This window comes from Microtus pennsylvanicus, chromosome 6 (assembly GCF_037038515.1).
Source record: "Microtus pennsylvanicus isolate mMicPen1 chromosome 6, mMicPen1.hap1, whole genome shotgun sequence".
Classification (NCBI taxonomy): Eukaryota; Metazoa; Chordata; class Mammalia; order Rodentia; family Cricetidae; genus Microtus; species Microtus pennsylvanicus.
Genome location: NC_134584.1, coordinates 107,281,263 through 107,305,120, shown reverse-complemented (window position 1 = coordinate 107,305,120; position 23,858 = coordinate 107,281,263). Strand labels below are relative to the sequence as shown.

At 47.6% G+C, this 23,858-nt stretch overlaps 1 protein-coding gene across 3 annotated transcripts; it reads left to right on the top strand.

The window, feature by feature from the left end:
• The first annotated feature begins 1,424 nt into the window (after positions 1-1,424).
• Ces4a (carboxylesterase 4A) lies at positions 1,425-18,733 on the top strand. Of its 3 annotated transcripts, XM_075977244.1 has the most exons (14): positions 1,425-1,576; positions 6,775-6,976; positions 11,512-11,653; positions 11,734-11,867; positions 12,111-12,264; positions 13,656-13,760; positions 13,839-13,943; positions 14,079-14,117; positions 14,646-14,786; positions 15,207-15,287; positions 15,816-15,972; positions 16,577-16,708; positions 16,886-16,958; positions 18,050-18,733. In XM_075977244.1, the coding sequence occupies exons 1-14, from the start codon at positions 1,519-1,521 to the stop codon at positions 18,198-18,200; spliced, it is 1,674 nt and encodes a 557-aa protein (XP_075833359.1). In that variant the 5' UTR covers positions 1,425-1,518; the 3' UTR covers positions 18,201-18,733. The 3 variants fall into 3 exon arrangements, with proteins under 3 accessions (XP_075833359.1, XP_075833360.1, XP_075833361.1); XM_075977245.1 differs by lacking the exon at positions 15,207-15,287; XM_075977246.1 differs by lacking the exons at positions 16,577-16,708; positions 16,886-16,958.
• The last annotated feature ends 5,125 nt before the right edge of the window (positions 18,734-23,858 follow it).

The following is a 23,858-nucleotide window of genomic DNA, read 5'->3' as shown; positions in this document are numbered from 1 at the left end:
TTGACTCTGGGCATTTAAATTCAGATCCTCATGTTTGTGTGGCAAGCACTTTACCTACTGAACCACTCCCCAGATTCCCATGGGAATCATTTTGTTTGTTTGTTTGTTTGTGTTTTTCAAAACAGGGTTTCTCTGTGAAACTTTGGAGCCTGTCACGGAACTCGCTCTGTAAACCAGGCTGGCCTTGAACTCAAAGAGATCCACCTGCCTCTACTTCCTGTGAGCTGCTGGGATTAAAGGCGTGCACCACCACCACCTGGCTTGGGAACCGTGTTGAAAGAAACAGAACAGAACAAAATTGCCCACCACGGAGAAGCTTGTCCACCCCCAAGCCTGATTCCAGCCAATGGGATACGGTAGCCTAATATTGTGGATGGTTAGCAGACTGTAACCAAGTGGGTTATATCCAACATACCAGAAGATTCCCCGGTTGGGGTCCTATAGGCAGTAGTCACCTTGAGCCTGTCTCAAGCCTTCCTTAGAGGAGCATGGAGCCTAATCAATGATGATTGGGCAGTGATCTCCATACTCCTGAGGATAGAGGAAAAGCCACAAGAGTGGGAAACGTGGATAAGGATTCTGAGCACTCACTGAATGGACTTTGGAAGAAATCGTACCCTCCAATGTCTTGCAGACCTACAGAACTGGAGACATGAGGCCAGAGAAAGACATGCCCCTTACCTTCTGACCTCCCAGCACAGAACCCCCTAGATGGCCAGTTCTCAAAGGTAAGTCAGGATGCCAGGACTCCCACCTGACCTGCCAGTGAAGATGGAACCATCTCTTCCCATCTAGTCCAGCACTTACCCCTACAGCTCCAAATATCAGGCCCCATCTTCCTTTCCTGGCTGATCACACACAGGTCGACCTTTACAGTGATGATTAGGTCTTTTCCAGGGAACCCTCCAGTTCAATCACTACCCTCATCTCACTGAGAGACCTTTCTCATGGTTGCCTTTAGGTCGAGATTCCAGCTGCAATGTGAGACCAAGGGTACTCATCACACCGACTTCCTGTCCCTGACACAGTCTGACACTCTTTAACAATCCTGCCTGGGAAACCTTGGCAGAAAGCCACACGTACAAGAATCTTCACGAAGTATGAGCAATCAGGAAGGCCAAGGGCTCTTAAACCCATAGGGTGGATATCCAGGGGCTGAGGGACCCATTAACGCTAGGGTTCTGCTCCAGTCTTGGCACTTACTCAATTGTGAAGTTTGACGCGTGCTAGCCAAACTTGAAGCCGTTGCCAAAAGAACAAACTGGGCAGGGATTGCATGCAAGCCCGTCTGGTTGAAGAGCCAAAACCCTACAGTGTGACCTGTCACCCCAAGGAGGAGGGACGAGGCTCCACAGCTGGTAAGAGGCTGGTTGTACCTCCCCCAGCCCAGCCCCCGGTGACCAGAGTCAAGGAGATAAAAGCAGATCTTTCTGGTGCCCGCACACTACAGTCCCAAGTCCCTTCTGACCCCATAAGGGCTGGGCATCGCCGCAGCCCATAGCAGAAGCTGGCTGGAGCATGAAGTGGATCCTGGGCTTGAGCCTCGTCCTGTGCCTGGTAGTCCCGATGGCCTTAGGTAAGACCTTCATCCCTCTAGGGGTGCCGTACCTGCTCAGCCTCTTCTGGACAGGGGCGCTTAGACAAGGTCTAGGGAGATGGAGGGCAATGTTTCAGAGCGCTCGTGTGCGACCAGCTAGAAGTCTGAGCAAATCATTTGTCCTCTCTGAGCCCCATCGCTGCTCTGCGAAGTGGAGACTGTGTCTCCTACCTCCTGGCTTCAGTGAGGGACCTGAGAGCATGGCAGGTCCACGTCCCTCCTTCTGGCCTTTCCCCGCTCTCTCCTGCCTTCTGTCTTCTAAGCGGGAGTCCTGCTTCTGCCTCCCCCTGTCCTGCATGGCCTCTTTCCTATCTGTACCTTTCACCTCACTGTCCTCCTTTCTATCGTCCTCTGAACTGTGACAATAGTGCAGCACATTAACAGCCATTAATTGTATTGGATAAACATACAGCAGGATGTACATATCTAAACTATATGATTATTATACATAACTACAGAAATAGTTATATATGATGTCACCACTGTTCTGATCAAAATCTAGATTATTGCCAGTATCCCATGTGCCATTCCCTAGTCAGCATCTTCAAAGGGATCACTGTTCTGACCTCTATTGTTAGTTGATTTTTGCATAAATAATTACATAAGGGCTTTTTTGGTAGTGGTGGGTTTTTCTGAGAAGTTTTGATAAAACTGATTTAGCATTTTTTGATATTATCTCTTTTTGATATATGCACATAGCTGTGACATTAGCATGTACTCAACTTATTTTTAAGATTTTTAAATTGTACTTCTGTGTGTGTATGTATGTGTTTGTGTGTGTGCCTGTGTGTATGTGTGTGTGTATTCTTGCCCTTGTATGCCACAGCACACTTGTGGATGCCAGAAGACAAATTGCGAGAGTCTGTCTTCGCCTTCTACCAAGTGAATTCCAGAGACCAGACTCAAGTCCCTAGGCTTAGCAGCAAGCACCTTTGTCCACGGAACCTTCTTGCTGGCCCCACAAAGTTTTATAATCTGCTTACTTTTTCCACTTACATTCTTATGGAAGGCAGTTTATAGCTTAAGTTTGTATTTACTTGGCTTAGTTCATAGCTGTGAAAGAGGCTCCAGCATCCACTGAAGTTCAGATCAGTCTTTGCTTTAATGAGAGGACATCAGACGCTGGGGCTGTCACAGATCCTGGTCAGATGGAATGCAAGTACATCATGTAGAACTGGACAAGTGAAATCTGAGCGTTTTCCTGCATGCTAATGTGCTATGTTTTCATAATTCAAATAATAGTGATATTTCAAAAAATACATTTAGTTTTAAAGTGGAGTTGCTTAATGAAAACATATGAACACTTTACGGCTCCTTGTATATTTTACCAAGTTGTTTTTCCAAGGTGTTATGTCAATTTGTCCTCCACCAACAATACCCATGACTGTCCTTTTTGCTGAATCAGCTCCAGAATTCATTAATCATTTGTGCCATCATTCACTAATTTTTCATGTGTCATCTGTAATTCTGGGTCTTAATAGCACTTTATGGATACTAGTAAGGAGGCACATTGGCAATTTAAAACAATTTTTAACTTAAAAATAATTCTGTGTGTGTGTCCATGAGAATGTGGGTCTAGGTATGCACACATATGCACCCATAGAGATCAAAGGAGGTACACTTAAATAAGGTGATTGTGAACCCCCTGGGATAAATCCTGGAAACAGAACTCAGGTCCCTCTGCAAGAACAGTGAGTGCTCTTAATCACTGAGCCCTCTTTTCAGCCCCAGGAATTCTGATTTTTATTCAGTACAGACGATTTTTTTTTTGTTTGGTTGTTTTTGCTTTTTTTCCCAGACAAGGTCTCACTATAGAGTTAGGTCCTGAACCTGTGTGTGTGTGTGTGTGTGTGTGTGTGTATGTGTGTGTGTATGAATGTGTGTGCATGTGTGTGTATGTAGGTATGTGTATGTGTGTGTATGTATGTGTGTGTATGTGTGTGTGTGTGTGTATGTGTGTAAATGCAGACTCAGAAGACAATCTTGAGTGGGTGTCAGTTCTCACCTTACACCTTGTTTGACACAGGGTCTGTTTGTTGTTTCCTATCCCTGGCTGGTTATGCCAGTCTAGCTAGCCCAAGAGAGTCAAGCGGTTCTCCCATTTCCGCTTCCCATCTCCCTGTGAGAGCAGCTGGATTAGACACCTGCGCTATGCGTTCAACTTTTATGTGGGTTCTAAAGAATAAAACTTGCACAAAAAAACGTTTTTATTCACCGAACCATCTCCCAACCTTGAACTTGTGATCCTCTTGCCTCTGCCTCCCAAGCACTGGTCTGGAATATTGTTTTTATAAGTGCTTCTTTGCTCCCTCTGGATAACAGAGCTGACGTTGGCCTTTCCATACTGCTCTTGTTAGCAGTCTAGAAGAACTCGACCGTGTGGTTGTGACTGGCTCCCCAGAGACCAGGAAGTTGACAAGAACCATGGTTCACAGCAGTCATGGGACCTTTGGGCTTATTTCCATGTGTGTCTAGAAGGATTTGGGGCACCAGAGTGATGGGACATACCTATAATCCCAGATTTTATCATGCTGAGGCAAAAGGATCATGCATGTGTGTGTGGTATATGTGAACACATGTATACAGATATGCCCATGCAAGCAGAAGACAGAGGATGACATTGGATGTCCTGGTCTATTATTTTCTGCTTTTTTTCCTTTGAGATGAGGTCTCTCACTGAACCTGGGATGTGTCAAAATTTTTTTTGGCAAGGCTAGCTGACCATCAAGCCCCAGCGAAGATTATGAGTTCCAAGTCAGTTTGGGCTACAATAAATAGCAAGACTTTATCTCAGAAACAAAAATAAAAGCAAAAATCTGCCAGGTGGTGATGGTGGCACACATGTTTAATCCCAACACTCAGTAGGCAGAAGCAGGGGGATCTCTGCGAGTTTGAAGCTCCAAAGCTACATAGAGAAACTCTATCTTGAAAAAAAGAAAGTAAAAATCCAGGCATGGTAGTATACCCCTTTAATCTCAACACTTGTGAGGCAGAAGACCTAGGAATTTGGTTTAGATTGGATGTTTTAAAAACATGATCTCGTGTAGCCCAAACTGGCCTTGAACTCATGTACCAAGGATGATCTTGAACTCTTGATCTTCCTGCCTCAGCCTCCAAAGTGCTAGGATTTCAGGCATGTGCTACCTTTCTTGGCTTGGGAATCTATTTTTTTGCATCAATTCCTAAATGATTCTGATCCATGGCTAGGATAAGTAACCACGTGGATCATGTCTCTTTGCTGAATGAACCCCAAGGCACAGGAACAAAGAGCGGCTCTGTTTTGATAAGAGGGAGAACTGACAATGGATATGAGGCCTCACCAACACTTGGCAGCAGAAGTGGGGCAGGAGGAGAGCCTAGCCGTGGAGGAGGACTCATAGGCCTAGTCTACTTCATCTCTATTCCAAAAGCTGTCTGTGGTGTGAGTATGCTTGCAGTGTGTGTGTAATAAGTGAGTACACATTATAAGGGAATACATTACAAACCACTTATAGCTGCACTTGTATGCGTACGCATATGCATATTCCCTTGAGCATGCATTTGTGTGTTTCTCATGTATACCTGTGTCTGTATTAATGTGTAAGGGTGCATTGATGTCGATGTGTATGAGGAAGAACATGCATAGATTGTTTCAACCATCCCAGGAATGAACCAGGCAGGGCCTGGGGAGGGGACTCAGTCAGTGAAGTCTTTTCTGCGTAAGTGTGAGGACCCATGTGAAAAGCCGTGGGGTGTGGGACTGTAACCACAAAACAGAACTGCTCTTTGTTCCTGTGCCTTGGGGTTCATTCAGCAAGGAGACAGAAAGCTGAAGAAGGAGAAACAGGTGGGTCCATGGGGCTTGCTAGCCACCCAGTCTAGCCACTCAGTAAATGCAAGGCGCAATGAGAAACGCTGTTTCAGAAAATAAGGTAAAGAACAATTGCAAAAGACACCAAAACTCAATTCCTGTTCTCCATATGCAGGTATACAAACACCACCAAGGGCGCACTTACTTGAACGTAAAGACACACATACATACCACACAGCAAATGAAAAAGAAACTAATCAAAACCTAATTAAACCAATTAGCAACAGGAAAAGAAAAAGGTGCAGCCATGTTCATATCAAACAGAAGTTAAAATAAATGCCCCTTTCAGCCCTGTATGGTGGTCACAGCCTTAATCCCAGCACTCGGGAGACAGAAGCAGGTGGGTCTCTGTGAATTCAAGACCAGCCTGATCTACACAGGGAGTCCCAGGACAGCCAGACTATATAATAGAGAGATCTTACCTCAAAAAAAAAAACTAAATAAATATACAAATAAATGTATCTTTTATTGACATTAAATGACACAAAGAGAAATGGTTTATATAACAGACACGATCTTTTATGTGCCTACCAGGATAGCTTTGAAATCTTAATAATATTAATCCCCATAGACGCACAAGAGAAATAAGACAGATACATAATTGTTCTTTTTAAACTTCTGGGATTTTTACTGTTGTTCTAAGAAGGCTGAGGAGATGGCTTAGTGGGTACACTTGGTGCGTGAGCATGAGGACCAGAGTTCAGATCCCCAGAACCCATGTAAAACACCGAGTGGTTTTGTCAGCCTGCCTGCATTCCCAACCCAGGCTAGACAGACACAGGGAATCCCGGAGCAAACTGTCTAACCAGACTAAACAAAGCAGCAAGCTCTGGGCTTGGTGACAGATCCTGCCTCCATACAGAGGGTGGGAAACAATCACCTAAGACACTTGCTATTAAGAGCACTGGCTGCTCTTCCAAATGAGCCAGATTCAATTCCTAGCTCCCACATGGCAGTTCACAGACAGCTGTAACTCCAGTTTTAGAGAACCCAGTGCCCTGTTCTACATGTGGTACACAGATGTACATGCACACAAAACCCCACAAACATAGGATTTTTAAATATTTGAATAATAATAATTGATTGGTTGCTTTTGTATATATAGCAGCAGCAGCTACCCAGGTCAGGTAGCACGCTCCTGTAATCCCAGCATTTGGGAGACTGAGGCAGAAGGGTGATGGGTTTGAAGCCAACCTGAGTCATGAGAGAGGTGGATGAAAAAAAGAAAGAAAGAAGGGGGGAAGGGAAGGGAGAATGGTTCCCATGGCAGCTGTACTAGAATCCCACCTGTGGCTGACGAGAATGACAGTCCCTCTTCTCTTCCCAGGTGCTTTGTACACCAAGGAGCCTCTCGTGGTCACCAGACACGGCATCCTACAAGGAAAGCAAACACATGTGGGAAACATAACCGTCCAAGTCTTCCTGGGAGTCCCCTTCTCCAAACCTCCCGTGGGCACTCGCAAGTTTGCTCCTCCAGAGCCCCCACAACCCTGGACCGGCATCAGAGACGCCACCACCTACCCACCTTCGTAAGTGCCGGAGGATTGTGGGCTGGCAGATGAGCAGACCTGATGAGTAGGGTGGGCCAGTGACTAAAATAACTCACTAGAAACTCCCCGTGGGACCAAAGCAAAGCTCGGACCCAGTCTTGGCCTCAGTTTCCAAGCCTGTGTAATGAGGAAATCAGACCAAATGACATTTAAGGCACTGATTGTACTGTGTTTGGTTTCTCATGAGAGAGCTCTGGGCAAGGGGGATTTGGTCACTGGCTTTGCCACAGGACCTTCTGGGAAGATGAACTTCCCAGCGCATTCCCACCTCCAGTTCTCATCCACTCCCCAGGCCTAGGAATGATGGCTCCACTTTGTAACTCTCACGGTACTTCCAGCCACCCCCTGCAGAGGGCGCTCCAAGATGGGAACTACAAGGGCTGTTTCAGCTTCGACGTTTTAGTGTCTTGCTGCCACCTACAGCCTTCAAATAACAAGACCTAGACTATGATTGCCCTTTGGAGCCCTGGGCTTGGCAGTTCAGCCCAAACAAGTGTATTCACTATTTATTCAGACTACTAAGTAATCAACTGACCGTAATATTGTGTGACAATTATTAACAATGTTTATCTTCAGCTGGTTAAAGCACAGGGTTTAGAACCTGGGAGCCAACTGATATTTAAAAGAAAAGAAAAAGCTGGGGGGGGGGGAGACGGTGGCATACGCCTTTAATCCCAGCACTCAAGAGGCAGAGTCAGGTGGATCTCTGTAAGTTCGAGACCAGCCTGGTCTACAAGATCATTATCTGAAAATTGAAGGCAAGGTTTGGAGGTGAGGATGCCCATATATACACACGTGGGTGTTAATCATTGGAACGCCCTATAAGCTGTCAGAACAAGGGGTGTTTTGAAATTAGAGAGTCAAGTATAGGAATCTGCGGGTTACTTATATCATTCTTTTTTTTTTTTTTTTGGTTTTTTGAGACAGGGTTTCTCTGTGGTTTTGGAGCCTGTCCTGGAACTAGCTCTTGTAGACCAGGCTGGTCTCGAACTAACAGAGATCCGCCTGCCTCTGCCTCCCGAGTGCTGGGATTAAAGGCGTGCGCCACCACCGCCCGGCCTTACTTATATCATTCTATAGGGCAGCAACAAAGGGAGAGAGAAATGGTGGCCTCTGCGAGGAAGCCAGAAGGAAGCGATTGGATTCAGCTGATAGCATTTTCTGGAGAATTGGATATGACCCACATAAAAAAAAAAAGAATTTAATACAGTTACTACATTTCACTAGGGCAACAGCAGGTTGGGGGGAAAAGGAGAGAGAGAAAAAATTCATTTGGCTACCAAGCATGATGGCACACAGTGATAATCCCAGTAATTGTGATGTTGAGGCAGGAAGATCAGAAGTTCAAGGTCAGTCTAAACTACACAGTGAGTTTGAGGGCACTCTGGACTATTTAAGACCTCATCTCAAAGAAAAGAGGAGAACCAGGTGTGATGGCTCATGCCTTTAATCCCAGAACTTGGGGGCCAGGAGGCAGGCAGATCACTACAACTTTGGGACCAGCTTGACTGACTCCGCCTACTCTCTCTCTATATATATCTCTTTCAGCCTGGTTTTACTCTGTTAAGCCATCGGCCAAAAGCAGATTCTTTTTTTTTTTTTTTTTTTGGTTTTTCGAGACAGGGTTTCTCTGTGGCTTTGGAGCCTGTCCTGGAACTAGCTCTGTAGACCAGGCTGGTCTCGAACTCACAGAGATCCACCTGCCTCTGCCTCCCGAGTGCTGGGATTAAAGGCGTGCGCCACCATCGCCCAGCTATTTTATTTATTTTTTATTTATTTATTTTTAGTTTTGCGAGACAGGGTTTCTCTGTGGTTTTGGAGCCTGTCCTGGAACTAGCTCTTGTAGACCAGGCTGGTCTCGAACTAACAGAGATCCGCCTGCCTCTGCCTCCCAAGTGCTGGGATTAAAGGCGTGCGCCACCATTGCCCGCAAAAGCAGATTCTTTATTAACCAATGGCAATAAAACATATTCACAACATACATGATCTCCTACATCACCTCCCCTTTCTGTCTAAATAAAAATGAAGGTTTTAACTTTAGCATAGCAAGATTACATATGACAAAACATATCAAGCAAGAATTATAGTCACAATATTTATATCTACTTTATTTTTATCATAACTAAGGAAAACTATATCTATTCTTCAACTCCATCAAAGACTCCAGAAGGATATATTACCTAAGTAAATAAGAAGTGTATTGTAAGCAACTTCCAAAACCCTAGAATTGACAGAGACAGGCCAGTGGTATGGTCCAGAAGAGAAAGGTTCTTGTCACCAAGCTTGATGACCTAAATTCTATCCCTAGGACCTACAGGGTAGAAGGAAAGAAATGACTCCTAAAAGTGTCCTCAGACCTCCATTCATGCACCATAGTATATGCATGTATGCAAACAAATAAATAAATGTAATTTTTAAATTAGAGAAAGGAGAAAAAGAAGTCAAACAAGAGAACGGAAATATTGCCTGGAAATAAAGGCCCTGCTCACCATTCCCAAGCCCCAGGACTTAATCCTGGCACTACAAATTTTCAAAGGAGGGGGAGTAAAGCAGAGATCAAAGACAGAGCTATGAAGTCAGGCAGAGTGGTACAAGCCTCCCAGCACTTGGGAAGGGGAGGCAGGAGGGTCAAGAGTTCAAGATCCTCAATTATATGATAAGTTCAAGAGGCCCTGTCTCAGAAGAAAGAAAGAGAGGAAGAAGAAAGAGGGGAGAGAGGGGAGGGAGAGAGGGAGGAGAAGAAAAAGAAAAGAAAGAGAGAGGAGGGAGGGAGGAAGGAAGGGGGAGGGAAGGAGGACGGGAGGGAGGGAGGGAGGAAGGGAGGGAGGGAGGGAGGGAGGGAGGGAGATGTACTGCTTGCTGATGACCTTTGAAGAGGCCAGGTGAAGTAGAAGTTTATCCTGGGGCTAGGGAGATGAGCTTAGTAAGTTAAAGCACTTGCCTTACAAATATGAGGTCCTGAGTTCAAGCCCCAGAACCCCCATAAAAAGCCAAGAGCCATGGCAAGAATTTGCAGCACGAGTCCTGGGGAAGCCAGTGACAAGAGGATCCTCTGGGTCACTAGCCAGAGCCTCGACTACTCAGCAAGATCCAACTAAGAGACCCAGCCTTAAAAAACAACCTGGACGGCCTTCATGAGTACTGACACCAGAGGATTTTCTCTGGCCTCCACGTGAATGCATTGACCTGCATACATAAACACAAAAGAAGATGAAAATGTGTCCTTGTAGGAAGAGAGCTCAGATGACTGCTGGTCAAGGTGGCTCGGAGATGATAATTTGGGATGAGGCAGGGTGCAGTGTTGTGGGAAGGACATATGGAAAAGGGAAGGCGGGCTGGGGCAAGAGCAGAGCTAAAAGGAGGAACAGACAGACAGGGATTCCAATCAAGTAAGACCAGCCCCAGACTTGTAAGAATAGCCATTCCAGGGGTTAGGCCAGCAGCAGAGAGGAGGGAAGAGGCCATATCGCCCATACTCCTCTTCAAATACTCTACAAGTCCACTCGGTGCCTGGCTGAGTGCTAGGACCCACTGTCGTCCTTCACTCCAGGAGCGGATGAGTCACCCAGGAGACAAGCGATTTAATTGAAATAATTTCAACCGGCATTGCAGTAGAGAGTGGAGAAAGGTCTTCAGGACACAGATGGAGGGCCCATAAGAAGGGGTACCATTTGAGCTGGCCTAAACAGAAGTGTAGCTTGCTTGGCAAGGGGGAGAGCATTTGGCAGCAGGCACAGAGGCACGAGGTTTGGAAATCAGAGGCAAGCAGCCATGTCTATCCGGACCAAAGGGTGTCTGGTGTGCTGACTGGATAGAAAGGAGAGTCTAAGTCAGACTGAGGGTGTCTGGACTCTTTGAGGGCAGTGGAGAGCCAGGAAAATGCATTTGGAGAGGTGGGTTCAACTCAGGCTGGTCCTGGGACCCACTGTACAGCCCAGAATGGCCTTGATTCCAGGTGCCAGCCACTATGCCTCACAAGGAAGATTATAGGAAGACCAGTGCCGTGGTCTGCATCGTGCCTGGCTTTGTTTTTAATTACTTTTATCAATGTCCTCCAGAGAACAATTTGGAGGACTGTGAAGAAGTTGGGGGACCACAGATTTTATGGTGACAGGATGGTGGCCCTGTGTTTGGAGGAGGGAAACATGTTCTAGAGTTCCTTGGCCTGCCTGGAAGATAAAAGAGTCTGGGAGGGTGGGGCACGAAGGCAGAGAGTTACCTACCTAGAGCACCCACAGTTTGGCCTTAATCAAATCGGCAGTCTCCAGCAAGAGCAAAGACTACCCAGGCTAAGGGGGTGTAGGTCAAGATGCATGGTAGAAGGAAGGATGGATTCTGGAGAGACGCGCCTGCCTCACGGTCCTGGACCTGACCACTGGTGAAAGACTCCAGGAAGCATGTACACACGCATAGAGTCTGCCAGGTTTTTGTCTTAGGCTGTCCCCCGTCATTGCTGACCCCGGGGTTGGAAGCATTCTCTTCGCTGTCAGTATAAACTCACTGCATGCCCACAGGTGCCTTCAGGAAACCTGGGGACAGGTAACCTCCATGTACTTGAACACGCGGAAACAGTATGAGTGGCTGCACTTCAGCGAGGACTGCCTCTACCTGAATGTTTATGCACCAGTGCTAGCGCCTGGGGACCCTCTGCTGCCGGTGAGTACTCTGTTTTCCACACCCCCCCACACACACTACAGTACAGCCCAGCTCAGGCTTTGGAGACCTTTCTTGCCCAGGTGATGGTTTGGTTTCCCGGAGGCGCCTTCCTCGTCGGCTCTGCTTCCACCTACGAAGGCTCGGAGTTAGCCGCCCGCGAGAAAGTGGTGCTGGTGTTTCTGCAGTACAGGCTGGGCATCCTAGGCTTCTTCAGGTGGGCCTTGGACCAGGGGCGGGGCCTTCACCTATCGGCCAGAGACTCAGAAAGTGGGGGACTGGAGGAAGGGGTCTTGGTCCGTGGGCGGGATCGAGTGAAGAGGGTAGTTCAAGCTCTGAAGACTCTGGATACTCTCATGAGCGAGCAAGTCTAAGGAAGCCTTAGATGGGGAACCATGACAGCTCTCTGAATCCTAATGATCGAATTTGGAAACACTGACCATGAATCTCATGTGCCTAGCACGGGCGACAGCCAAGCCCGCGGAAACTGGGGGCTGCTGGACCAGATAGCGGCTCTGCACTGGGTTCAGGAGAACATCGAGGCCTTTGGTGGAGACCCGGACAGTGTAACACTATTCGGTCAGTCGGCGGGAGCTATGAGCATCTCGGGACTGGTGAGTGTGATTTCCTCTAGACCAGCAGAGACACAAACCAGCATGTTCCCACGGTGCACAGGCTCGTGTGCAGACCTGTGTCCACAAACCAGCATTTCACCCCGGCTAAGGATACCATTCACACCAGGGGCACAACCGCTCATAGCCAAGGGTGCTTTCTCTTCAAGAATAACACCCATCAAGGGTGACCTAGCGACATAGTAAATTTGAAAACAGTATAGACTACATAAAACCCTGTCACACACACACACTCGCGCACACACACACACACACACAAATCAAATCCAAAGAGACAGGCAGATCTGTAGTCCCAGCATTCCCGTGGCAGACCTGAAATGCCAGAACTATACAGCCCTCCCTGTTCTGAACTAACAAGTTAATTGGTAATAAATAATATCAAAGTCCAAGGAGAAAAGCGTTGCCGTCCTCATCTCACAGATGAAGACCCCCACGCAGAGAAGAGAAGCATCTCTCTCCAGTTCAGTGTCCTAGAGAGCCCGTACGAGTTTTTCTGTGTGGTCTGGTTTGGCTTGGATCTTTTTGTTGTTGTTTGTTGACACTGGGTCTCACTCTGCTTCCCTTGCTGGCCTCAGACTTGGTATTTAACCAAGCTAGTCTGGAATTTGCTATGTAGACAAGGTTGGCCTCAAACTTGTGGCTTGCAGCCATCCTCCTGAGAGCAGGGACAGATGTTAAGCAGGGAAGTGATAAGATCAGACGTGGATTTAGAGAGGTCTCTCTGTCTTTCTTCTGCATGGAGCTGACATAGGAAAAAGCAGGAACTCGGGCTTGGAGGCCCAGCTGGGAGGTGAAGGAGCAGGGTTTATCCCAGAGGAGATAATGAGGGTAGGAAGGATGGAGAATAAAGGGAGGTTGCTGAGTGGTTCACAAGGCCAAATGGTCAGGAATGACTGGAATAGCTGCATGTGGCAGAGGGCAGAAGAGGGACAGCCCCCAAGCTGGGTGGATAATGTCAAAAGAGAAGGTTCTACCCAGTTGGAGATTGACTAGAACAGGTTTGAGACACATAAATTCTGAGGTGTCCAAATGACTTCTCTGAAAGAGCTGTTAGCATAGGTAATTGGAGCTGTGACTATGGGGTTCCACCCACCCTTGCTTGTAAACTGTAGCAGAGAAAAAAAAAACCCTATGCATACGAACAGATCACCTCCCATATCCTCAGGTCAACTCTGGGACCTCTAGAGCCCACTGCATAGACCAAAGACTGGAAGATGCTGGCTTTAAGTCTAGGACTCTAGCCGAAGATCCATGGCTCCCTCCAAGATGTTTATCTCTCAGGCTACCCAGAAAGAGTTAGGCAGGCACCAGAAACAACTCAGTTGCCCCTATTTATGGATCTCATGGGTGTTCTGTGCTTCCAATCCCTACAGCTGATGTCACCCCTTGCCCAAGGTCTATTCCATCGGGCCATTTCCCAGAGCGGTACTGCAATACTGAAAGTCTTCATCATGTCTGAGCCATTGAAGGCAGCCAAGGTGGGTACCACTCCTCTCCCAGGGCCAACAAGAGGGGAGAAGGATGGAGGCATCCGTAGACACCCTTTCTCTCTACAGAAGGTTGCTCATGTGGCTGGCTGCGACCACAACAACACAAAGATCATGGTAGAATGCCTGAGGGCTCTATCAGGGAATGAGGTGATGCATGTTTCCAAGAGGATGGTAGGTAGAACATTCCAGTTGTCTTCCCTTTCAGCCTATGGACTATAGCCGCCAGTAGATACGTCCCCAGGGGACCTGTCTCTAGAACACATTGGGGAGTTTCTTTTGATTCCTATCTCTTTCTCTCTTTTATAGGCATTCTTTCATGTCAACCTCAAGAAAGATCCAAACGATGTGAGTAAGCAGTGTTCTGCAACTTGAGTGTTCATTGAATACCTACTGTGTGCCAGGTCCTTGTGATGCTTGAGGAACTATGCAGGCCAATTTCCCTTCCCTAGTGGGACTGACGCCCCACTGGAGAGAGACACAATAAGTCCTATAAATAAGTAAACTACTCAGCTTCCTAGAAGGTAATAGCAACAAGGGGAGGGATCAGGCATGGTGAGAGGTATAGAATTTAAAATAGAATGGATAATACGTGTCTCATTGAAGGGCTAGTTCATAAGGATCTTCAAGAGATAGGGAATGAACTGTGAGCATGTCTGGAGCAAGCATCTGAAGTCTCAGTAGCTGGTCCTGTCTGCCCTGGTCCCTCCCGACACTCACCTTCCTAAGCTTCATTGTGGGCAATCTCAGTTTTTACCAAAAGAGCTTAAGCTAGGCCAGGTCCTGAGACAGACCTGATGAGCTGAGCACCCAAGTCACACAGGGCCTCAGAGAGTATGTGGAATGACTATCTGGAAAACGCCCCTGGCCTTGCAGATGGTATGGTTCCTGAGCCCTGTGGTGGATGGTGTGGTGTTCCCAGAGGACCCTGTGGTGCTCCTGACCAGCCGGCAGGTTACCCCTGTGCCCTACCTTCTAGGTGTCAACAATGTGGAGTTCGAGTGGAGCTTGCCTTTTGTGAGTGGATGGGAAAGGTGCTCTCTCAGCGGGTTTGCAAAGGGATGCCCCTTGAGCAGTGTTTGGGTACCAAGTTAGATCTCAGTGGTCCCACTGAGGATGCAGAAGTTACTGTATTCCTTGTGCAGGGACAGTTGGCCAGGAATGAGAGAGAGGCATTGGGAGAAGTGTAGTCAACCCCTGAGCCTGCTAACAACTATACACCTTACGGGCCTCCTTTACTCCTTGGGTGAGGGCAAATGCCATAGCTCAAGACAGGCCCTCCCAGTACTGCTTCAGCTCAGAACCAGGTGGTGATGACAGACAGTGAGCAGGACAGGGTGTGGGTCTTGCCTGGGCTATGCCTTGTCTGAGAATTCTACATGCAGACAGGCAAGAGCTCAGGCCTGATTCATCCCTGGGTCCTTTTCTTGTGATCAGCTCTTGAAGCTCCAGCTGACTCAGCATGCAATGAACGAAAAATACCTCACCAAACTGCTTTGGAGTTCCAGCACCCTGCTGGTGAGGGGTCCCATGGTTGGGTTGTTTAGTGTGTGACCAGGACTAAATACCACACACGCTTCTTTAAGAACGTAGGGCTTGCTCTGCACAAGGGTTCCTGAGATAGGAGAGCCCTCAAGGAATTTGACGTGGGATGAGATGGTTGCTGATGGGCAAGGTCTCCAAGGCACTCTCAGGGTCATAGGAGGCAGTTCTCCTGGGGCAAAAGTGTGTGTGTGGGGGGGTAAGAATCAATGAAGATTATGGGGCAGTGGTGGCACACGCCTTTACAGCACTTGATAGGCAGAGAGGCAGGTGGATCTCTGTGAGTTCAAGGCCAGCCTGGTCTACAGAGTGAGTTCCAGGACAGCCAGGGCTACACAGAGAAATCATGTCTTAAAAAAAAAAGCATCAGTAGGATGAAGACCATCATAGAAATCCCATTCCCCAAAGTCCTGGAGAGTTGAGGCTGGGTGTAAGCCAATAGCGCACACACCCGTGGCCAGCTGGTATAGCAGGCCTCAGGGTAGGTCTTGCATCCTGGCCCAGAATATCACTAAGGAGCAGATCCCACTGGTGATGAAGGAGTACTTGATCGACGCTGCCGTTAAGCATGACTGGAAGACGGTCCGCAACCACTTGCTAGATCTAATTGGAGATGCCACCTTCGTGTACTCCACCCTTCAAGCCGCACGCTACCACCGGGGTATGAGGCCCCTGAGAGTAACCGCACCGCTCCCCTTCACTGTCCAGCTGAGCTGCTTCCAACGGGAGTCACCAGCTCTTCCCCCACCTGCTTCATACTTTGGGCTATCCTAGAACTCCAAGAGGCCACAGAGAAGGCAGCAAGCCAGAGGAAGAGCTGTCCCTGAGGAATAAGGGCAAAACCTCAACCACCCTACTGGAGAAAGCTGGGGGTGGGGGGCAGAGACAGTACCCTAGGTTAGGACGACGGGCTTAAGAACAACTTAAAAGGCAGGCTGACTGGGCTTGGGAATATGAGAATGAGAAGTCAAAGGTGAGGCTGGAAAGGACAGCCATTAAAGGCCCTTAAATACCATGTCCGGAACAGAAAGCTCAGAAGAGGGAAGAAGACAGCTTCCAAGAGCCTTGCCATGATGAGGAACTGCCGCTCAGAGAGTTTGAGTGGCATACTGGTGGCTAGTGCAGGCGGGATTCGAACTTGCCCCATGACTGACTGTAAACCTGAAGGCCTGCCCTATGTTGATGGGTGGGACGCATTGGGTCGATGGGAACTTAGCTCAGGTGAAGACTCTTCCTGCAGCTCTCACCTGTTTCATTATTCACAGATGCTGGCTTTCCTGTCTATCTGTATGAGTTCAAGCACCGTGCTCCTTCAGGCATAATTGTCAAACTTCGCCACGATGGGGCAGACCATGGAGACGAGCTTTCCTATATCTTCGGAAGCCCTTTCTCCAAAGGTCCTAATGCCCTACCTGACACCTAATCTCCCCACCAGGCATGAAGACCCACACCTCCATTGGCTGACCACAGGGAACTATCTAGTCCCTCGTGTGGAACGTACCCCCCCCCCATTCAGAGTGGGAGGCTGGTACCCCCAGCTCTTTCCAAAATACCATATCCTCTTCTGCCCCCAGGCTCATCCACCAGTGAGGAAAAGGAATTTAGCCTCCAGATAATGAAATACTGGGCCAACTTTGCCCGCACTGGGTGAGTCTAGCCCCTTACACATATAAACAGTACTAGGGCCACAGGAACTAGACAGTCAAGCCTGGGCCCTTCTTTTCCTTGTCAGTCATGGAGTCCTTAATGTCCCTAGAATGTGTCTCCTCTGTCCCACGATGCACACTCTTCATTCATTCATCCAGTAGTATCTCAACAATGTTCTCCTTTTTATCTGACCCTGGTACTGGAAGCTGGGGTTCAAGGATGTCCTAAGCATGTGCTACATCCTCCTCACCCCACTATATGAAAATCAAATTCCAAACAGGCACAATGGGAGCTGTCCCCCTGGGATCACTGGGCCATAGGGAGCATCAAGGAGGGGTCTGGCCCTTTTTGATTGGCAGAGGTGGCTTCAAGTGAAGGTGACACTTTAACTGAACTTTGGGTCCCCATGCATATTTTACTAGGCCTACTTTCTCTCCCCCATCATCCTGTAACACTCTGAAGTATCATCTAATCAGATGACTCACTTGCTTAAAACCCTTGCTCATAGCCGGGCAGTGGTGGTGCACATCTTTAATCCCAGCACTCAGGAGGCAGAGACAGGTGGATCTCTTTGAGTTCGAGGCCAGCCTAGTCTACAGAGTGAGCTCCAGGACAGGCTCTAAAGCTACAGAGAAACCTGGTCTCAAACAACAACAACAACAAAAAAAATGTGTTCATGTTCTCAGAGTAAATCTCCATTCTCTTAGCTTGTCGTGAAAAGCCAAGACTCTTTCCTATGCCGTCATCATTCTCCTGCACGCATACCCTCTATATACTCACCTTTATATTTTCCCTAACCTTGTACTGCCTGGAAGCTCACTTCTGCCACCTCCTTCCCTGGGGGTTGCTATGCAGCCTACACTGGCCTCAAACTCACAATTTCCTGCCATCACCTCCCCAGCGCTGTGATATAAGTGCTCAGCATCCATCACGCCAGCTCTCCTACTCTTTCACAAGATCTGTCTAAGCATCATTGCCGTAAAGCCTTCCTGGATCTCAGCTTCCCACGGGAGGGTAGATGAAGGAAAGGTAAGAGGGACAAGCTGAATAAACAGGAGTGTGACACTCATCTTTTTCCACCTTGGGATTAGGGACCCCAATGACAGAACGCTGCCCTACTGGCCACGCTTTGACGAGAACGAAAAGTACCAGCAGTTGGACTTCGATACAAGTGTGGGTGTGAAGCTCAAAGAGAAAAAGATGGCTTTCTGGAGAAGGCTGCACCAGCCTCGGAAAACTTAGAAGCAGCAGCAACCCTGAGAGTAACCAAGCAAGAGAGAACTATCCTACCATCCTGCCTCAAGGAGATTGGCCCTGGATATGTCTGAGGACAGCAGTCCTGTCTACTGAATGTGGGACCTGGAGACGCTCCTGGCTGCCTTCAGGCTATCGCTGGAGCTCTAGTCTGTCATTTGGGGCTCAGCACCACCTGTCCAGCCTGACACCCCATAGATCACTGTCTACACCAGGCCAGGGCCTTTTCATCACACTGTGCTCTGCTCCCTGCCCCCTCAGCCTCAGGATAATCTCTTCTCTCTCTTTTCCAGGTCCTCTTACCCCTCATGATGTGTTTTCAGACCCCTCTTATGGAGGGTTCACACAGGCTGTCACTTTCTGTCATTGCACCCTGCCATCATTGATCATCTACCCTGTCCAACCTGCCTGCTCGTGCTTGCCTCGAGGACCCAGACAATCTATTCATGGCATGGGGCAAAGCTTTGATGGCTTGGGATCTGTTCCCCTACCCACACTCATCTCCCCTGGGGCCCTTCAAAAGCCTGTACCTAGGGACGATGCTCAATAAAAATGGGTTCTTTTCATCCTCAATTTCTCTCTCTGTAAAATAATTGGGTGAAATGGATGCTATCTCAGTTTCCCTTAGAGTAATAAAATGTTGCTACTTGCTGCTTTTTGGGCTGTACTTACTAGAAGGGCTGAAGCAAAGTCACTTAGGGTGCAAAAATTCAGTTAGTGCCAGATGTGGTGGTTTCTAAAGGAGGTAGCCCCCTCAGAGTCAGCACAGGACACACACAGACACCAAATTCTCAGCACGAAGGAGACTTATTACCCTAGAGGGAAAAGGGGAGATGGGCTGCAAAGATGGCAGCAGCAGCAGCAAGGAGGAGGTTTTCTCAGGAGTGAGTGTTTGTTTGCTTGTTTGGGGATTGTTTCTTGTTTTTGTTTTTGTTTTTGATTGTTTATTGATTTGGTGGTTGGTTGGTTGATTGACTGGTTTTTCTTTTTTTTTAATATTTATTTATTTATTTATTCATTATGGATACAATATTCTGTCTGTGTGTATGTCTGCAGGCCAGAAGAGGGTACTAGAACTCATTACAGATGGTTGTGAGCCACCATGTGGTTGCCGGGAATTGAACTCAGGACCTTTGGAAGAGCAGGCAATGCTGTTAACCACTGAGCCATCTCTCCAGCCCCGATTGACTGGTTTTTCAAGACAGGATTTCTCTGTACAGCCCTGGCTATCCTGGAACTTGCTCTGTAGACCAGGCTGGCCTCAAATTCAGAGATCCACCTGCCTCTGCCTCCCAAGGACTGGGATTAAAGGCGTGGAACACTCCCACCCAGCAGGAGCAGGCTTTTAAGGGGAAAAAGGAGGGGGATCTGTCTAGGGTGAGTTGGTAAATCCTGATTGGACATGTTACCAAATAATTAATTGTGATTGTTGGATCTTATTATTTTGTCTGAGGAATGAGTCAGTGGCTAAATAAGGGAATGGCCCTTGGGGACTAGCTTTAGTAATTGAATCTAATGGTTTTTCAGCAAGGGGGAGAATAGGAACTTGTCAGCACCATGTTTACTGTGCATGGGCCTGCTAGAGCCCTTCAGTGAACACCTGTAATCTCAGCATTTGAAAAGTGAGAAAGGGGGGGCTGGAGAGATGGCTCAGTGGTTAAGAGCATTGCCTGCTCTTCCAAAGGTCCTGAGTTCAATTCCCAGCAACCACATGGTGGTTCACAACCATCTGTAATAAGGTGCCCTCTTCTGGCCTGCATACATACATACACACAGACAGAATATTGTATACATAATAAATAAATATTTAAAAAAAAAGAAAAGTGAGAAAGGGGAATCCAAGTGTCCAAGGTCAACTTCAGCTACACATAGTTTGAGCCCAGCCTAGACAACATAAGACTACATCTCAACAACAGCAAAACAGAAAGAAAAGTTTGGCTTGCTCCTTCTCTATCTCAAGTGCATCACGCCTCTCCCCCAAGGGTATCATCAGGACACCACACCTCGTGCTCAAATACATTTAGGCCCAACCCTCCCATCCACCTCACTCTCCTGAACACCACCAAACCTTTTTGTTTGTTTGTTTTTGAGACCATCTCTCTGTGTACCTCTGGCTAACCTAGGACTTGTGTTGACAGGGCTGGCCTTGAACTGCCTCTGCCTCCAGAGTGTTGGGATTAAGGCGTGAACCATAAGTTTTCGTCAGTTTTCTTCCATTTGGGGGGACCAGGTCCCACGCTGTCCTGTAACATAGGCTAGCAATTCCTCTGCCTCAGCTTCCTGAATACTACGATTACAAGAGTGGGCCACCAAATTCAGACCCATCATCTTTTTTAATATGCTTATTCAAACCAGGCATGGTGGCACACACCACAGAGGTAGACAGACCTCTGTAAGTTCCAGGCCAGCCGGGTCTACAAAGAGAATTCCAAGACAGCCAGAGCTACATAGAGAAACCCTGTCTCGAAAAAGAAACACACACGCACTTATTCATTTATTATTTGTTTATGTTTTAGTGTGGGGGTTTTGTGTGTGTGTGTGTGTGTGTGTGTGTGTGTGTGTGTGTGTGTGTGTTACTGTGCCCGTGTGAAGGTCAGAATACAGTTTCGAGAATTGGTTCTCTCCTTCAGGATTGTGGGCTCACACCTTTATCCACTGAGATACCTCTGCAGTCCCTTGCTTTCTTTTTAAAAGATTTGCTTTAGCTTTGTAGTTATATGTATGTATGTTGCGTATGTGTGGGCACCTGTGGAAGCCAGAGGATGATGCCAGATCTCCTGGAGCTGGAGTTTCATAGAAGTGGTGTGAGCCACCTGACTGGGGTGCTGGAAAGCGGAGTGCTCTGGAAGGGCAGCAAGTGAACAAGTGCTCTGCTGAGCCATCTCTCGAGGTCCTGGACCCACTCTCTGTCTTCAGGAATTTGACTCTTTCAGATTCCTTATAGAGTAAGCTCATACTTTTGCCCTTTCATCCCTAGCGTGATATCATAATGTCTATGGAGTTCATCCATGTTGTTGAATGTAACAATTTTGTTTTATTTTATGTATTTTTCTATCCATCAGATATTTCAGTTGTTTAAAAGAGAAAAAAAGATTTATGTTGGGGGATAGAGAGATGGCTCAGAGGTTAAGAGCACTGACTGCTCTTCCAGGCACCCTGAGTTCAATTCCCAACAACCACATGGTGACTTACAACCACTTGAATGAGATCTGGTGCCCTCTTTTGGAGTGCAAGCATACATGCAAGGAGAACACTGTATACATAATAAATAAATAATTTTTTTTAAATTTTTTAAGACAGGGTTTCTCTGTAGCTAGCCTGGAACTAGCTCTTTAGTTGGCTAGCCTCCAACTCACCGAGATCTGCCTGCTTCTGCCTCCCGACTGCTGGGATTAAAGGTGTGCGCCACCACCACCCAGCTAAATAAATAAATAAATAAATAAATCTTTAAGAAAAAAAGAAGATTTAAGTTGTTTCCACCTCTTGATTATTGTGACTAATGCAGCTACACATATCTGTGTAATGTTTACACACACAAAAAAAACCCAGTATTTTCATTGATTTGATTCAGGTCAGGCTCCTCCTAATTTTCTTCAAGGAGGGCAGACTTTTTAAGGTTCTGTGTATGTTTCAATCATGTCTAACTTTAGCAAAAGCCCTGCCAACAGTTTAACCGGATATCCAGCTCCCACTCAGTATCTGATCTCCCTTTGTAACTAATGGAGTCGCTCATCCCACACATCCTCCACCTGGGCCTGTCTTCAGCCAAGCCCGTTAGATAAGTGGACTGCAGAGTTGGCTCTGCATTTAAAAGCACTGGCTGCTCTGCTGGAGGACCCAGGTTCGGTTCCCAGCACACCCATCCCTGTCTCCAGTTCCAGGGGACCTGATGCCCTCTTCTGGCCTCTGCAAGAACCAAGTGCTGCACAGACACGTGCAATCCAGGCACCCATACCCATAAAATAAATGTTTTTAAATTTTTCTGAAAATTTGCTAGATACCTTTAACCATAACTGCTAATGCTTCTTGTTAGTAGTTTTTTCACCCATTGACCACACTGTTCTTGATTACAAATTCCCACTCAGCTATGCTCTATTGAGATTTGAGCCAAATTTTTCCCTTCCTCACTGCGAAATGCCATTGCAAAGGTACTATGCTTATTTCAATGGCCTGGAATGAAGCCTACCTGCCTTCTCTGAGCTTTAATTTTTTATTTATTCTATCTTTTAAAGATTTATTTTTTATTTATTTATTTATTATGTATACAACATTCTGCCCGCATGCCAGAGGAGGGTGCCAGATCTCAGTACAGATGGTTGTGAGCCACCATGTGGTTGCTGGGAATTGAACTCAGGACCTCTGGAAGAGCAGCCAGTGCTCTTATCCTCTGAGCCATCTCTCCAGCCCCTAAAGATTTATTTTTTATGTAAATGTTTTGCCTGCAAGTGTGTATGTACACCATGTGACTGTGTGTGTGTGTGTGTGTGTGTGTGTGTGTAGGGGTGAGAGTCTAGTCTAGTCTAGCCTGGTGACTTCAGAGGTCAGCAGAGGGCATTGGATCCCTGAAACTGGAAACACAGATGGTTGGAGCCACATGCTGGGTTTTCTGAAAGAGCAAAATGTGCTCTTAACCATTGAGCCATTTCTCCAGCCCCTATTTATTCTGGTTTTCAGATAGGATTTCATATTGCAGTCCAAGCTGACCTAGAACTCATAAGGCAGCTGGGTCTGATCTTGACCCCTTAGCAATCCTCCTGCCTCCAAGGTTCTGGGATTGCTTACATGATTCACTGCACTCAATCTGATTTTCCTTTAAAATCCCTCTTTAGGCATTTTTACCCAGACGTAAGAAAGGGTGTTTATCTTCCAAATTAGAGGAAGTACGGCTGAGCAGAAACAAGAGTCCAGACTCCAGCATGGCCATGTCCGACCGAATAATAAAGGACTACGGGAAACCCTAGGACCTTTGACCTCCCCAGGGGTTCCAGCATAGAATTCCAGTGGGCAACCTGGAAGAGAGCCAGGTGGAATGCTGGCTCCACATCCTTCCCATCCATCCAAGAAAATGCTGCCTTTCACCAGCTCCTTCCCGGCGCTCACAGTTGGATAGCTACCACCCTGCCTACAACCTCTTCCCCTCTCTTTCCCTTTGCCAGCCAACCTCGCAGGGATGATGAACACTCAGAGGTACCAAGCCAGCGCCTGCCTAGCGCGCAGGCGTTCAGAAAAGTCCACCTTGAGGCTGGAGCCTGACTTCGGGCTTCCGCCTCGGGAAGCAGAGCCCCCTTCTTCTCCGACACCTCTATACCCGAAGCAGCAATTACCAGTCAAGGAGGCTGGGAAGAGCCAATTAGTTCAGAGGACGCGACTCTTCCACCGTTCCCGCTGACTACAGGCCCCTCAGCACTGTGGCTAACTCCTCCTCGCTCCCCAGGCTCTCGCTACCCGGAGCGGGTCTCAGCCCTCCCTGCACACCGACTGCGCCAGCTGCCTGGGAGCCCCCAGGGGACGCGCCGTCGGGCCTCCTGCCAACTGCAGTGATGGATCTCGTCGCTGGCTCTTATCCAGAGCCCAGGCGGACTCAAGGGCGCCTAGGCCTGGAACTCACAGAGGCTGGTGGCGAGGCAAGAGGGTTGGCCCCGCTGC